The sequence below is a fragment of the Bactrocera dorsalis genome, chromosome 2 (assembly GCF_023373825.1).
Source record: "Bactrocera dorsalis isolate Fly_Bdor chromosome 2, ASM2337382v1, whole genome shotgun sequence".
Taxonomy (NCBI): Eukaryota; Metazoa; Arthropoda; class Insecta; order Diptera; family Tephritidae; genus Bactrocera; species Bactrocera dorsalis.
In genome coordinates, this window is record NC_064304.1 from 27,962,411 (window position 1) to 27,979,836 (window position 17,426).

General features: G+C 34.5%; 2 protein-coding genes across 2 annotated transcripts; both read left to right on the forward strand.

Annotated features, from left to right (window-relative positions):
* The first annotated feature begins 15 nt into the window (after window positions 1–15).
* LOC105233940 (fatty-acid amide hydrolase 2-B) lies at window positions 16–5,563 on the forward strand. Its single transcript, XM_011216117.4, has 6 exons — window positions 16–403; window positions 3,769–3,991; window positions 4,055–4,272; window positions 4,333–4,623; window positions 4,702–5,094; window positions 5,159–5,563. Exons 1-6 carry the CDS (start codon window positions 230–232, stop codon window positions 5,453–5,455), a joined length of 1,596 nt encoding a protein of 531 aa, XP_011214419.3. The 5' UTR covers window positions 16–229; the 3' UTR covers window positions 5,456–5,563.
* Window positions 5,564–8,151: 2,588 nt separating this feature from the next.
* LOC105233629 (fatty-acid amide hydrolase 2-A) lies at window positions 8,152–15,406 on the forward strand. Its single transcript, XM_049450483.1, has 6 exons — window positions 8,152–8,521; window positions 13,645–13,867; window positions 13,927–14,144; window positions 14,201–14,482; window positions 14,546–14,938; window positions 15,008–15,406. Exons 1-6 carry the CDS (start codon window positions 8,348–8,350, stop codon window positions 15,302–15,304), a joined length of 1,587 nt encoding a protein of 528 aa, XP_049306440.1. The 5' UTR covers window positions 8,152–8,347; the 3' UTR covers window positions 15,305–15,406.
* Window positions 15,407–17,426: the final 2,020 nt, after the last annotated feature.

A 17,426-nucleotide genomic window follows, 5' to 3' on the forward strand; every position in this document is an offset into this window, starting at 1 on the left:
ATTCCAATTGGGGTCTTGCGTTCAGTAGGCTTCGCTCATTCATTCGTAGACGTAGTAAACGCGCGCACGACTAAAAATACTTCACAATTTCGGTTTTGAGTTCTTTCTCTCTATTTTTCATTCATTAGCATATTTTTGTTGCTTAATATTTTGTGTTTGCCGTACTTGGCATTGGTAACTAAGTGTACAGAAACACACATATGATAAATATAAATAAAATTCATTAAAAATGGAGTTTCTACTGCGTTTATTACAATGTTTTTTAAAACTGATCTCAATTGTGATTTATCCGCTCTTGAACCTTTTATTGGCGCGCAAAGGTCCATCCACCATACCGCCTATTCGTAACCAGTTGGTAACATATCCATTAGTGGACGTGATAAAACTGATGCGACAGCGAAAGGTAAACAAAAACTCTTTCGAACAGCCTAAGTTTGAATGTTGGTATTGTTAGAGCAGAATCTATATCCGTGGTGTCAAACAAAATATTCGTTATAAATGTGAGTGATCGAAATGTGTACTTTTGTGAATTGTGCCAGCTTAAGTTTGTGTAATGTTATAAACATTTAATAACATTTTTGAGCAGAATATATATATTTTCTAAAAAGTGTTCAAGTGGAATTTGGCACAGAAAGAGAAGAAAATATGTTATTCATATTAATTTTAAAATTTTCTTGTATAAGATTTAGATGTTCACCCGGAAGTTCGCACATCTTTATACATATTAGGTATATGGAAGCTAAGAGAGTTATTGAAACGATTCAAACAATATTTGACAAACATACATACTATTATTGGGAAACGACTATCTATGAATTTAAATTATATATCTCACACATTGACCGAAATTTTCAGATAAAAGTCAACTATGGGCACTTGGGTTCACGGTTGGTTTCGGTACATAGTGGCTTGAACAGTTTTTATTGAATTTGGATAATTTGTGGTCATACGATGGCACACTTCAAAGGCATTATTCGTGTAAATTTGTATCTCGCTTTATTAATTGCTTTTCAATTTGAATAACATAAAGTGAAACAATCAAATGAAATTTAAAATTGTGTCATTTGGGAAGAAGGCGTGATTGTAGACCGATTTCATTCATTTTTACTCTGCGCTAGAACACAGTTTAGTCCAAAGAAAGTGAATGAAAAAGCTACTTGTATTTGTGAACACTCTTGATTTTCAACCATTGCTCAGACAATATTAGATACGAAAACTCATTTTAAACTTTACATTTTTAATCAAATGTTTGAAAAAAATATATGTATAGCGAAACTAATTCCCTTAGGTACAATATTCTCTTGGAGTATCTTAGACATTATTAGTCTAAAAACCATAAAAAGTAATGAAGAAAAAACAAGTTATCTCCTGTAAAATAAATATTACCTTGAACAATAACGAGACGGTATTAGGAGAATTCAAGAGGCTGAATATGTCAATAACACTACCAGAGCAGGACGAAAAGACTTAGGGACTTTGAAAAAGGTGATAAATTAAAAAAGAAACTAGTAGTGGGCTAAAACGAATTGATAAAGTAAGTAGCCGCTGTAAAAAAACAGGTCACTGCCATCCGACTTTTTTGAAAAGCAATTTTAGAAACCTTCTTCAATATTAAGTTGAAATAAGGAGAAAAAACAAGATCTTTTTCTTTTGAAAGAGAATCACGTTAAACGCCATGAGTGCTAAGTACGCGTTGCGCTACAAGGCTCTGTTCCTTTGTATCTACACGAAAGGTCCCAAAATGTCGCAATCATCGCTGCTAAATATATGAAAAAGTCGAAGGTATTTGTACAGAAGTGGATACAACGATATAAAGTGGCTAAAAATGTAGATGATTTACCAGAACATGGTTCGATAGGAAAAGTGAACAAAAAAGATGTAAAAAGAAGAGTGAATCTGTTTTCCCGGAATCCTGCTTTAACACTGCGGGAAGGACTAGCAAAATTAATGGCAAAAGGTTTAGATATATCTTACGAAACTATCAAGCAACAAGCTCTGTACTCAGTGGAAAACTCAATCTGGCATCGTTATATTGGATTGGCCGTCGCAGTCGCCCTATACAAACCCTATTGAAAATGTGTGGGCATATATTAAACAGAAGCTTCGTGGTAGACGCACATGCACTTTGAAGTAGTTGTCTTACGAAATTCATCGGATCTGGAGAGACTTGCCACAGGAATATGCCGTCAAATTAGTAGAAAGAATGCCTCGGAAATGCCAGGCAATTATCGACGCCGGTGGTGACTGGCGTATTGAACAAATTGCATCATTGTTTGTAATGTGTACAATGTATATATAAATATGAAAGTTTCATAAAATATTTTTTTTTTTTTAAATTAACACGACCACGCTCTTACTTGACCATCTGTAAATACGAATTTGTAGATTTTCTCTTTAAACACCCAACTCAAATACCCTCTCACCCATAATTGTTTTTCCTTTGCTATTGAAATTCACTACCTTTCCAATGAGTTATATGCTTTTATTATTTTCTCTTTAGTATCTAAACTTATCGATTTTAATCTATACAGTTCCTTACCCCATTTATACATGCACTAATACAGTAACAAACTGCCATGTCGTTTATGTAAATAATTGTAATTACTCGAGGCTTTTCTGTTTGTAAAATAATTTAATTGCATAATAGAACAAATAAGAAGGTGCTAAGTATTATTATTGCAGTATTACATAATCCTATAATTTAAAAAATTAAAGACATGTGCCTGCTGGGGTCTGAAAGTAACACTACTGTAGTTTTTTTACAATACTAAGCATGTAATATTATTTACTATAGGAATAATGCAAATATTGGACAAAGGTCTTTTTAATTGATTAAGTTATATCGTTTTATATACGAAACATCTATTTTATCCACTTTTTAATCAATGTATTCGATATACCATGGCTAGAGAGAGGCGCAAGCTGGTTTGTATAATATTAAATAGAATATTATCACATGATTTTATTGAGATGATATATGACTCCAGTGCAAATGGCTGATTTTTACCAACTTATCAGGTAATCTGTAAGGCCGAGTAGAGAAAATTAGGGAAAATATTTCTATGACCACAGCTATGCCCGCATGCCTAAAATGGGCCAAATCAAACCAATACTCCATTTGGTTCACATAAACCTATTATTATATACATACTTTCGAGCATCCAATGCTTGTAATACTATAGAATATGTATATATGTATGTACTATTTTTCAATAATTATAGGTGACATGGATATAGCTGGCAAAAAAGAAAATAGAAGTTTGTCCAACTTGTATTAATTTAGGCGCAAAACACACAGAATCTTATTTATAAACAAAATCTCCATGCTTTTGTAATTTCCGTCTACAGTGTAAGTTTTGAAGCAAATTAGAGGCGTGATCTAATAGCTACCTGTATACTTTCTCGATGTGGTGTAGGGGCAGAACACTCGGTCTATAGAGAAATTTGTAAAACAACAAAGTGATAAGTATATTTAGCATTTCACCGAAGTACGTCTATTTGAAAAGAGTATAGTCACTTATTTGCTTTCATGTTCATGCCCTGGCGTAAAGATTCTAAATATTACTGACCCCTTATATGCTCCAGATGCAGTTAATAAAACTGTCGGGCATATCTCTGTTAAATAACACATTATCCTCGTGTAAATAACAATTTTGTCCTACTTAACATTGCACACTGTTTGAGGTGGGACCATATTTTCGAATATCAAGTTATTTGAACCCCCTTAATTAAATGACTCGTCATTGAACTGATTTACCAACTTTTCAGTTAAAATCTGTGGATCTGGTGAAAGCTTACATAGAACGTATCAAAGAGGTAGATCCTCATATCAATGCAGTAGTACAAGATCGTTTCGAAGGCGCGCTGGAAGATGCCAAGCGCGCTGATGGACTAATCGCAAAAGCCACGGGTGAACAATTATCAGCACTTTTTAGACGCTATATCTTATTGGGTATACCATTTACGGTAAAGGAATCATGCGGATTGAAAGGTAACAGCATGTTAGTAAAGAATCTTAACTGTTATGATTTTAACGATAATAAAAATTTCTTAGGCATGCCAATCCGTGTTGGTAGCCGTCAACGTGCTCATCTTATAAGCGCCGCGAATGGTGATGTCGTGAACAATGTGGTTGCGGCTGGGGGCATACCATTATTGGTCTCCATAACACCGGAATATTGCTTTAGCATGGAAACAAACCCGGCAACACAGAAACGTTGCTTAAATCCATACGACAATAAACGTACAGCAGGTGGATCATCCGGTGGAGAAGTACATACATATGTAATTAGCAAAAAAAAAAACATTTTTAATGCACTTTCTTTTATATAGGGTGCTCTGAATGGCGCAGGCGCAAGCTTATTCGGTGTTGCTTCCGATATTGCTGGCTCCATACGATTCCCAAGTTTATTCAATGGCGTCTTCGGTCACAAACCCACAGGCGGTATTACTTCGATAGAAGGACATTTTCCAGATTCCAAAGACAAAGTTTGCCGTGAGTATCTTCAATTAGGTCCAATCACAAGATTTGGTCGTGACTTAGGCCTACTAACGCAAATTATGGCCGGTAAAAATGCTGAAAAACTAGATTTACTCACACCGGTTGAAACAAAAGATATTAAGGTAGAATATTGGACAGTACACTATGTTAAGTATTACTTGGAAAACAAAAGTTAGTAATTAAATGCCTTCTTCCCACAGATTTTTTACGCACTTGGATTTGATGGGCTTAATGGTGTTTTACATAAATCGCCCGAAACTGAAATGGCACTTTCTATTTTGACTGCTTTAAAGTACTTAAAGAGTCGTGGTTGTGAAGTTGAACGAGCACCAATGACTGATTTCAGAAACTCACTCGAAATATCGCTCGGCAGTTTGGTACTCTTAGAAGACTTTCCTTATTTAATCAACACTGCAAACAAAAAAAATTTAAATGAATTTTTAACTGAAATGGGTAAAGCAATATTAGGCAAATCGGAATACACCAGAGACGCTTTATACTTTGAGTCCATAAGACGTTTTAACGCCACAATGAGCACGGAAAATATATTGAAATACAAAGCTGAAGCGGAGGAGCTGAAAACTAAGTTTGCTGTAAGTCTATTAATATTTCCGAATATTGCCTTTTAACATTACGTATAATTTTCTTCGTTTTTAGAAACTGCTCGGCAATAATGGCGTTTTCTTTTTCCCTACATTTCCTGTACCTGCAATTCATCATAATTCTTCGATATTGTTTCTTAGTAATGTCGATTATTGTATGATATTTAATATACTTGGCTTTCCGACTACTCATATACCCATGGGACACGATGATAACGGCTTGCCGGTCGGCTTTCAAGTGGTCGCAGCGCCATACAAAGATAAGCTATGCTTTCAAATTGCTGGTGAATTAGAAGCGGCATACGGTGGTTGGGTTATACCAACACCACACCAGCTTGAACCATTAAAATAGACGAATGTTGTTGATTTGATAGTTTTTTATGTAAATGTTAATAATTCTATTAATTAATAAATTGATATGATAAATACAGATATTTTAGGAAATGAATAAGGATAACAAGCCCGTTCTTATTTATACTTAAATGGCCATAAGTACATTTTTGTATATTTTCAGATTTATACCCAGGGACGTATTAAGGGCAGGGCTTACGCAACGTGTTTTTACCAAGAAATTTTTATGATATTTTGTTTTTTGCTTTCTTTTGTGGTACTTAGTTGACTTAAATGTTAATGCTTAATATATTATATTATTCGACACATTTCATGGTAATATTATACCCTGAACAAGGTATACTAAGTTCGCCACGATATTTGTAATACCCAAAAGGAAACGTCGGCGAGACTTGAATATACTACTGTGATCAAATTGAAAGGTGACTTTTGTCCATTTCATCTCCTTCAAAGTAATCATCATCATACTTCACCTTTATAATGAGTTGGCAACCTTGTTTTATGTGCAATTTTCGATATTTCTGGTTTAACCGAGATTACGCAGAATTCACAATACAATAAAGCGCTTTGATAATTAGACTTAGTATTTTGTTTTCGGAATTAGTGGATCACTATCTTATTATGTGCGCTAGCACACTGTCGAAAGTTGTGCACCATAGATCCATATCTGTCTGAGTACTGGTCTATAGATAAGAAGTCGTTTTTTCTATTTTTATACTCTTGTAATATGTTGCTACAGAGTATAATAGTTTTTTTTATTTAATTTGTTTGTTATTGCAGAACTTAAGGAAAAGTTCTTAACTTTATTACACTGGCAATCTTATCAACTCACTGCACTTTTAACTGTTTGGTGGAGTAGATATATATTAATTTATGAACTTCAAACTGATTAAATATCATTTGGTACAGTGAAATATAGACAAGCAAAAATTTAGCTGATAGGAATGCCGAAAGCAATGAATGAAAAGTTGGATTGAAATTATCTATTCAGAGAATACTATCAAGTCGAGGCTCCATAGAACAACTATATTGACCGCAATTATGATGCATTATCCAACAAACCCCTTCACAAGCTTCACTTTTCCAAATAAACTCATATAGCAATATGGAGTAATATTTAGAATTTTGTATGTAACCACATTTATTCCAATTATTTGTTTCAATCGACGCTTTCAAGGTTTCGAAATTCAAAAAGTGTTTTAATTTAAATTACATTATTAGATTTCGTATGAGGATTCAGTATAAATCCCGCTTTGCTATATCAATGCTTTGGACTGAACTAAAATATCATGAAAGTTTGGCTCAAGCAAAAGGCCTTATAACCAAGTCCAAACACACTATCCAGTAGTATTTAAACTTGTCTTCGACCTATCCTATACAGTGCCAAGTCGATCAGAAAATCAGGATTATTTTCCCCAACTTGTATTATGGGAGCACGATTAAATATCTGAAGATAGTGACTCTAGAAGAACTGAATTAATTGACACAAAGTGATTTAGACGATCGTATTTGAATTAAAAATTAAATGCACTTATAATGCCATAAAAGCTTGAGGTGCAATATGTTCTTCTAAATGCATATGATTGACTCTCATTTAATTTCTTTGAGGCAAATTTAAGTGCTGTGGGTGACGAACAAAGCGAGAGGTTTCATTAATGGATTTGCGCTTTCAAGGGAATTGAAGCGCAGGAATGCTTGCGGAATCGTATATTATTGCTTAGTGGCCTTAGATAATCAAAAGTTTATATAAATTTTCATTTGACAAAAAAAGTTAAACATTTTTTTGTAGTATATATTATCTAAAATAAATCTCGCCTACCCGACCCTTCCAATAGACCGTAGTATGCAGTTTGAAATGCTAACTGAAATATTAGCACCTTACTTTAAGTTTTTACTATGATTGATTAGCCTCATCATTGACGCTCTCAGACATTTTCACGTTCTAAAACTAATAGTGCGAGCTATCTTAATGAAACTTGGTGCACATGCGTCGGCACGTAATCGGACAAATACCACGCCTTCAAAATTACATTAAGCGAAAACCTTTAAGGTGTAACTACACCACCAATATAAAGAATTGTAATTTCACAAAGGGGATCAGTCTGTCGGCTAAAAATTTTGGGTTTGGGACATTAAGCCTTCTTTAACTTGAACATGATGCCTTAATAAAACACCTACATATATGCAGTACGAACTTAAAAAAGGGTGGTCAATGAAATTGCAAAGAAAAGTATTAAGTTCACATGTGTATGATTGAGTAATAAAAATAAGTATCTATGGTAATATAGGCTAATAACTTAATTTTTAAAAACGCTGAGATTATGGATTTAATAAAAAAAACACAAAAACCTGTAATCGCTGGAAGAAGAAATTATGAAATGTTAACATAAATGTATTTTCAACATGTATTTTCGACACATCGATTTCATATTTTACCTCAAAAAATTCCACAATGAAATAGTTTTAATATTTCTAGAATTTTTAATAAAAAAGAGTTCTTTTTAATAAAAATTCATATTAATAATATAATAATATATGGAAGAATTAAAAAAGAAAATAATATAGAATTTTTCTTTAATTTAAAAGAGCATCCCTAATATGTGTAGTGTGATACAATTTTCGCTGGTAGAATATCTCACACGTCGACATTATAGTAACGTCGCGCGCCTGAAGGGAATTCTAATTGGGATGTTGAAATCAGTAGGTTTTGGTCATTCATTGATAGAAGTAGTGGACGGGCGCGAATAACAATACTTCATAGTTTTGTTCCATTTTTTTCATTGATATAGCATATTTTTGTTGGTTTATATTTTCAGTTTGCTGGATTGGGAAAAGTTACTGAGTGTATAGCAACACACGTATAAAAAAATATTTAAATAATTTTTGTTTAAAAATGGAGTTTTTACTACGATTAATACAATTAATTTTAAAATTAATCTCAATTGTGATTTATCCGGTTTTGAAACTTTTATTGCCGCGAAAAGGTCCATCCACCATACCGCCAATTCGCAACCAGTTGATAACACTACCAGTAGTTGAAGTGATAAAATTGATTAAACAGCGAAAGGTAAACAACGACTTTTAGAAACAGACTATGCAAGTGTATATTTTATACAAGGTAGAGTTCTCTACAAGAGAAGAGAATGGATGAAAATGAAGACTCCAATAATATTTCAGATATTAAATTACGGTTATATCGCAGCTCATTTTACATTTCTATCCAATATAAGTCAACATATAAGATTCATAATTTTCGAGAAAAAATGTATTGTTTTTAAAAATTTAGAAGTCTGCAATTTGAAAAATTAAGGAAATCAAAATGTTGTTATAAGGAACACTTTAAAAAAGGTCTAACGATCTACAGTAATGTAGCAAATCTAAGAAATATAACATCTAGGAAATGTCACATACGAATGTGCACTTGTTGAAAATTACCTGTCAAAGAGTTCAATTTAGATTATATTGTTATTAGGTTAGGTTAGGTTAGGTTATGATCCTCAAAATTGTGATCGCATTTGGACTATAATATGTAGTCATTTGTGAAGCTAAAAGAAATAATTTCTGGGTCTGATCTTGTAAGTCAGCAAAGCGCCTTCGGGACAATATTAATTTGCTTAGACACTAAATTTATATTCCCCCGGTCGGATATCTGGAAGTGTGAGCTTCCAAGTTTTTCAGCCTTAATCTCGCAAACGTACGTCAATCATTAAGGAAGTTCAGATGTTACCACCTCGTTTTCTTTTCTTATCGTAAGATTCTTAACCTTACAGCGTGGACACCGATAGGGCCACAACCAACTAGGGTAGAGCTTGCCGTACTGAAGGCAGAACTCACTGGATATCTTACGAACGATCTTGGGCCAAAAGGATCTTGCGATCCGTGCTACTAAAACTCGCATGAAAAGTCGAAAAATTAACCTGTTAAAGATCACAAATATAATACTATTTTGCCAAGAGCTTATACTCTGTTGGTATATTTTTAATCAAAATAATTATTATTCCTATCAAATCTTCACCATAGGACAAACCTAGAGGAATATTAATTTCAATGCAACAATCTGAAACCGTTTTTAAAAGCACATACAATTAATATAACTTATACAACTTCTACGTTGTCAAAAAGATACCAGTTGGATACAACAGTAACGAGGCGGCGTTAGAGAATACGAGAGTCTACACTCATCAATTACTCTCAGTTCCCTTTCTTATTTATAAAAGTTATTCTCTATTAATAACGAGTCATAACAGAAATGCCGCTAATATTTTAATTCTATTGCTGTAACAGACTGGCATAGCGTTTATGTAAATAATTGTAATTACTCAGACAGAGCTTTATTATCTGATAACTGATTTAATTGTATAATAAAATAAGTAAGTAGAAGCTAAGTTCGGATGCCGAATTTTCTCGCAAATTTTAAAACTTAAAGGTGCATGCAGGTAGTTGAGATTCATCACTTAGTTCTGATACGGAATCACGTTATTCCAAACAAAGTATCTACAATTAATATACATATGTAAGTACTATTGATATATCTTCCTCATTAAAAAACATATAGGGTATGATGCCAAGCTGAAAACAGATATCATTGTTTAGGGTATATGAGTATGCTAAGCAGAGGTTGAAACCTATGCAACCCATTGCTTTACATTCTATCGAAGTCAAGAAAACCAAACTATTTAATATCATAAACGAAGTCAACTAAGATAACGACATTTTTATGACGAATATTGGGATTTATCCATTTTTACTCAAAACTACTTTCTTGTCAGGAAACGAATTTTCCTCTCATCAATATAGCACTCCATTCTGTCTCGATTAGTTCTAGGTGATAAAAACAATCGTTAGGAGCACAAAACTGTTGTACTCTGTGGCAACACGTTGCGAGAGCATAAAAACATAAGACTGTATTAAAAAATATTAAAACAAAGATCATAAATTTCACAATTTCATTAACTGGAAACTTGTGAGAGGAAAATAAATTTAAAGAGAGATAAGAGCAATGACGGTGTATATAATATTTAAATAAAATAATGCACGCGACGTTAATAGCTTAAGTTGCTAAAGAGAGTATTATAGTTTTGTTCACATAACGGTTGTTTGTAAGTCCTAAAACTAAAAGAGTCATATATAGGGTTTATATATACCAAAGTGATCAGGGTGACGAGTAGAGTTGAATTCCGGATGTCTGTCTGTCCATCCGTCCGTCTGTCCGACCGTCCATCCGTCCGTCCGTCTGTCCGTCCGTCCGTGCAAGCTGTAACTTGAGTAAAAATTGAGATATCATGATAAAACTTGGTACACGCCTTTCTTGACTCCATAAGAAGGTTAAGTTCGAAGATGGGCAAAATGGGCCCACTGCCATGCCCACAAAATGGCGGAAACCGAAATCCTATAAAGTGTCATAACTAAGCCATAAATAAAGATATTAAAGTGAAATTTGGCACAAAGGATCGCATTAGGGAGGGGCATATTTGGACGTAATTTTTTTGGAAAAATGGGCGTGGCCCCGCCCCCTACTAAGTTTTTTGTACATATCTCGGAAACTACTATAGCTATGTCAACCAAACTCTATAGAGTCGTTGCCTTCAGACATTTCCATATACAGTTTGAAAATGGAAGAAATCGGATAATCATGAAAAAAAAAGTTGAAAATCACTGAAAGTGAGTTAACCGACTAACAAAAAACGTCAGAAACACTAAATTTTACGGAAGAAATTGCAGAAGGAAGCTGCACCTAGGCTTTTAATAAAAATTGAAATGGGCGTGACGTCGCCCACTTATGGACCAAAAACCATATTTCAGGAACTATTCAACCGATTTCAATGAAATTCGGCGTATAATATTTTCTTAACACCCTGATGACATGTACGAAATATGGGTGAAATCGGTTCACAACCACGCCTTCTTCCAATATAACGGTATTTTGAATTCCATCTGATGCCTTCTCTGTATAATATGTACATTAGGAACCAATGATGATAGCGGAATAAAACTTTATACAAATACTGAATTTGAGCAGAGGTATCCCTTGTGGCAAAATTGTCGTGATCGGACTATAACTTTTCAAGGTCTTTGATATCGAACACGAAGAGCTCAGTGCCTAACCTAACCTAACCTAATTTTTCACCGAAAATATCGGTAAATCTCCCGGATAATGAAATCTCGATTATCACTTTATCATGTGAGAGTATAAAATGTTCGGTGACACCTGACCTTAGCCCTTCCTTACTTGTTGACTTTAAATTCGGTCACAATCATGACCAAACAAAAGCTGTGTGGTATATATGGAAGAGTTTTTAGGCCCGCTAATAAGTAGATACTTACTTCCCAGGCAGCTCTGAAAACCACACAAAAGGGTTCAGAGAAAAGTGGATAAGCATGGAAGCAGATAAAACCTTTTATACTGAAGAACTTTATCAGAAGTACGGGGTGAGTCGGAGAAGAAGCAATAGCATGGAGTAATTGTTCTAAATTTAAACATTCACATATATAATTATGTTCAAAACTGCATCACTATTAAAGAAGAATGTTAAAAGTAAGAAAGAGTCTATATGAAGGGACTGTAATGACTAATTTGCTTTCATATCCATGCCATGGCGCAAGGATGCTAGAGACGGCATATTATTTTTTTTTTTGCTAAAAGTGTAAAAACAAAATATTCTCGTCAAACTAGAAGATATTATATTCTCCACATAATGATTTACGATAGAAAAATTAGAACAAAAATTTACAAAATGGCGACGTTTTAAAAAAAAACAAGTAAGGAAGGGCTAAGTTCGGGTGTCACCGAACATTTTATACTCTCGCACGATAAAGTGATAATCGAGATTTCATTATCCGTCATTTACATATTTTTTTATTTTGCTGTTAAATTAAGTAGAATTAAATTCTGAGAGATTTACCGATATTTTCGGTGAAAAATTAGGTTAGGTTAGGTTGGTAACTGAGTTCTTCGTGTTCGATATCAGGGACCTTGAAAAGTTATAGTCCGATCACAACAATTTTTCCACAAGGGATACCTCAGCTCACATACCGTATTTGAGTAAAGTTTTATTCCGCTATGATCATTGGTTTCTAATGTATATATTATACAGAGAAGGCATCAGATGGAATTAAAAATAGCGTTATATTGGAAGAAAGCGTGGTTGAGAACCGATATACCGAACATTATATACCGAATTTCATTGAAATCGGTCGAGTAGTTCCTGAGTTATGGTTTTTCGTCCATAAGTGGGCGACGCCACGCCCATTTTTAATTTAAAAAAAGCCTGGGTGAGCTTCTTTCTGCCATTTTTTCCGTAAAATTTTGTGTTTCTGACGTTTTTTGTTAGTCGGTTAACGCACTTTTAGTGATTTTCAACATAACCTTTGTATGGGAGGTGGGCGTGGTTATTATCCGATTTCTTCCATTTTTGAACTGTATATGGAAATGCCTGAAGGAAACGGCTCTATAGAGTTTGGTTGACATAGCTATAGTAGTTTCCGAGATATGTACAAAAAACTTAGTAGGGGGCGGGGCCACGCCCACTTTTCCAAAAAAATTACTTCCAAATATGCTCCTCCCTAATGCGATCCTTTGTGCCAAATTTCATTTTAATATCTTCATTTATGGCTTAGTTATGACACTTTATAGGTTTTCGGTTTCCGCCATTTTGTGGGCGTGGCAGTGGACCGATTTTGCCCATCTTCGAACTTGACCTTCTTATGGAGCCAAGAAATACGTGTACCAAGTTTCATCATGATATCTCAATTTTTACTCAAGTTACAGCTTGCACAGACGGACGGACAGACGGACGGACGGACAGACGGACGGACGGACAGACAGACATCCGGATTTCAACTCTACTCGTCACCCTGATCACTTTGGTATATATAACCCTATATCTGACTCTTTTAGTTTTAGGACTTACAAACAACCGTTATGTGAACAAAACTATAATACTCTCTTTAGCAACTTTGTTGCGAGAGTATAAAAAAAGTTGGTATTGGTTGATTTTGATCAGATCAAAAAATGTTTAGGACATTATATATGGAATTACACACAAAGCAGGCAAAAAAAAGGTCATGATAATCTTATCATTTTGTCTTTGAGAAAAACTGGTTGACCGGAAAGGCTACCTTTAAATGACTGTAACTCAAAAACTATTTATGATATTGATTTCGCTATTAAGTGAATATCCAACGTTTCAGCTAAAATCTGAGGATCTGGTGAGAGCTTACATAGAACGTATCAAAGAGGTAAATCCTCATATCAATGCAGTAGTGCAAGATCGTTTCGAAGGCGCGCTGGAAGATGCCGTGCGTGCTGATGAGCTAATCGCCAAAACCTCAGACGAACAAATATCTGCACTTTTCAGTCGCTACACCTTATTGGGTATACCTTTTACGGTAAAAGAATCATGCGGTTTGAAAGGTAAGACATTGTTTACAAAAATATGGTCGTCCTTGCTTTAATCAAAGTATTTCCTATAGGCATGTCAATTTGTGTTGGTAGCCGTCAGCGTGCCCATATGATAAGCTCCGGGAATGGTGGAGTAGTGAACAATGTGGTTGCAGCTGGTGGTATACCATTACTTGTCTCCATAACGCCAGAATATTGCTTCAGCATTGAAACAATTTCGGCAACACAAAAGCGGTGCTTAAATCCACACGACAGCAGACGGACACCTGGTGGATCTTCCGGTGGAGAAGTATATAATTACAAAAAAAAATGCATATATTTAAGCACTTTGGTTGTCTTATACAGGGTGCTTTAAATGGTGCAGGCGCCAGCTTGTTCGGTATTGGTTCTGACATTGGTGGCTCGATACGATATCCGAGTTTATTTAATGGTGTCTTCGGTCACAAACCCACAGGCGGTATTATATCAGTTGAAGGACATTTCCCAGACACCAAAAACAAGAACAGCCTTTCGTTGGGTCCAATCACTCGGTTTGGTCGTGATTTGGGCGTACTTATGCAAGTTATAGCTGGTGAAAATGCTGCAAAATTGGATCTGCTAACACCGGTGGAAACAAGGGATATTAAGGTAGAATATTGTATAGTAAATGTTATGTATAACTTTAAAAAGTTAATTCGTACTCTCCAACAGATTTTTTACGCACTTGGATTTGATGGACTTAATGGTATTTTGCATACTTCGCCAGAAACGGAGATTCAACTTGCTATTTTGACTGCTTTAAAGTACTTAAAGTGTCGCGGTTGTGAAGTTGAACGGACATCCATGAGTGATTTCAAAAACTCACTCGAAATCTCGTTGGGCAGCATGACATTGTCAGAAGACTTTTGTTATTTAATCAACACTTCAAGCCCAAATAAAAAAAAAGAAGTTTTAACCGAAATGGGCAAAGCAATATTAGGCAAATCGGAGTACACCAGAGACGCTTTATACTTTGAGTCCATAAGACGTTTTAACGCCGCTATGTGCACGGAAAATATATTGAAATACAAAGCTGAAGCGGAGGAGCTGAAAACTAAATTTGCTGTAAGTCTATTAATATTGCCAAATATACTTAGGTCGGTTCATATTGCTTATCGTTTTCTTCTTTTTTAGAAACTGCTCGGCAACAATGGCGTTTTCTTTTTTCCAACATTTCCTGTACCAGCACTTCATCATAATTCTTCGATACTGTTTCTTAGTAATGTCGATTATTGTATGATATTTAATATACTTGGCTTTCCGTCTACTCATATACCCATGGGACATGATGATGACGGCTTGCCGGTCGGTTTTCAAGTGGTCGCAGCGCCATACAAGGATAAGCTATGCTTTCAAATTGCTGGTGAATTAGAAGCAGGATTTGGAGGTTGGGTTGTGCCCACGCCACATAAACTCGATCCGTTGAAATAGACGAATATTGTTGATTTGATAGTTTTTTATGTAAATGTAAATAATTCTATTAAATAATAAATTGATATGATAAATACAGATATTTTAAGAAATGAATAAGGATAGCAAGCCCGTTCTTTTTTATACTAAAACAGTCATAACGACATTTTTGTATATTTTCATATTTATACCCAGGGTCGTATTAAGGGCAGTGCTAACGTAGCATGTTTTTCACCAATAAATTTTTATGATATTTTTTTTATGTTTTCTTTTGTGGTACTCAGTTGACTTCAATGTTAATGCTTAATATATTATTCGACACATTTGATGTTAACATTATACCCTGAACAGGGTATATTAAGCTCGCCACGATATTTGTAATACCTAAAAGGAAACGTTGGCGAGACTAGAACATACTACTGTGATCAAATTGAAAGGTGAATTTTGTCCATTTCATCTCCTTCAAAGTAATCATCAGCATGACTGAGCTGAGTCGATTGCGGCATATTCTTGAGACTGTCCGCCGATCTCTCTGTATATCCGCGAACTAATCCCTCACTTTTTGAGATATCGATCGAAAGCTTCGATTCTGCAAATTGGCGGTTAGTGTATGAGATATATTGTATGTATTAACGAATTACGAAAAAACAATGCAATGATTAGTATAGGCTAAAGTAAAAGATCGCAAAGTTTGAGGCGGTTGGGAACGCTTTGGTTGTTCAACTCTTCATCATTATACTTCACCTTTACAATGAGTTGGCAACTTTGTTTTATGTGCAATTTTCGATATTTTTGGTTTGCCAAGATTACGCAGAAATCACAATACAATAAAGAAATACAATACCTTGGCGCTGAGATAATTAGACTTAGTATTTTGTTTTCGGAATTGTTGGATCACTATCTTATTATGTGCGTTAGCACACTGTCGAAAGTTGTGCACCATAGATCCATATCTGTCTGAGTACTGGTTTATAGATAAGAAGTCGTGTTTTTTTCTATTTTTAAACTCTTGCAATATGTTGCTACAGAGTATAATAGTTTTTTTTTATTTGTTTGTTATTGCAGAACTTAAGGAAAAGTTTTTAACTTTATTACACTGGCAATCTTATCAACTCACTGCACTTTTAACTGTTTGGTGGAGTAGATATATATTAATTTATGAACTTCAAACTGAAGTTCATTTGGTATAGCTAAATATAGACAATGAACATTTCATTCAAATGAAATAGTTGGATTGAAATTATCTGTGCAGAGAATACTATCAAGTCGAGGTTTCATTAATGTATTTGCGCTTTCAAGGGAAATGAAGCCCAGGAATGCTTACTTAGTGGCCCTAAAATATTCAAAAGTTTATATAAATTTTCATGGGACAAAAAAAGCCAAAAATTTTTTGAGTAATATTTTCTAAAATAAATGTATAACTTATCTCGCCTAACTGACCCTACCAATAGACCATAGTATGCAATTTGAAATGCTAACTGAAATATGAGCACCTTACTTTACGTTTTCATTTTGATTGATTACTCCACCATTGACACCCTCAGACATTTTTAAGTTCTAAAAGTCATAGTGCAAACTGTAACTTGAGTAAAAATCGAGATATCTTAATGAAACTTGGTGCACATGTTTTCCGGCATCGTAAGACGGTTGGTATTTCAGACTGGCGTAATCGGACAAATACAACGCTCACAAAATGACATTAAGCGAAAACCTTTAAGATGTCATAACTAAGCACCAAGATAAAGAACTATAATTTGATATAGAGGATCAGCCTGTCGGCTAAAAATTTTGGGCTTGGCACATTAAATCTTCTTTAACTTGAACATGATGCCTAAATAAAACACCTATATGGAGAACGAATTTAAAAAAAGGTGGTTAATGAAATTGCAAAGAAAAGTATTAAGTTCACATGTGTATGATTGAGTAATAGAAATAAGTATAAAAATTCATGTAAATAATATAGAATAAATAATATAGAATATAGAAAATAATACAGAATTTTTCTTTAATTTAAATGTCAAATGTACATCCCTAATATAAGTACGTGCACTTTGATGCAATTACTCGCTTGTTGAGTATCTCACACGTTGAGATTATTGTAGCGTCCCGCCTGAAGGGAATTCTAATTGGGATGTTGAAATCA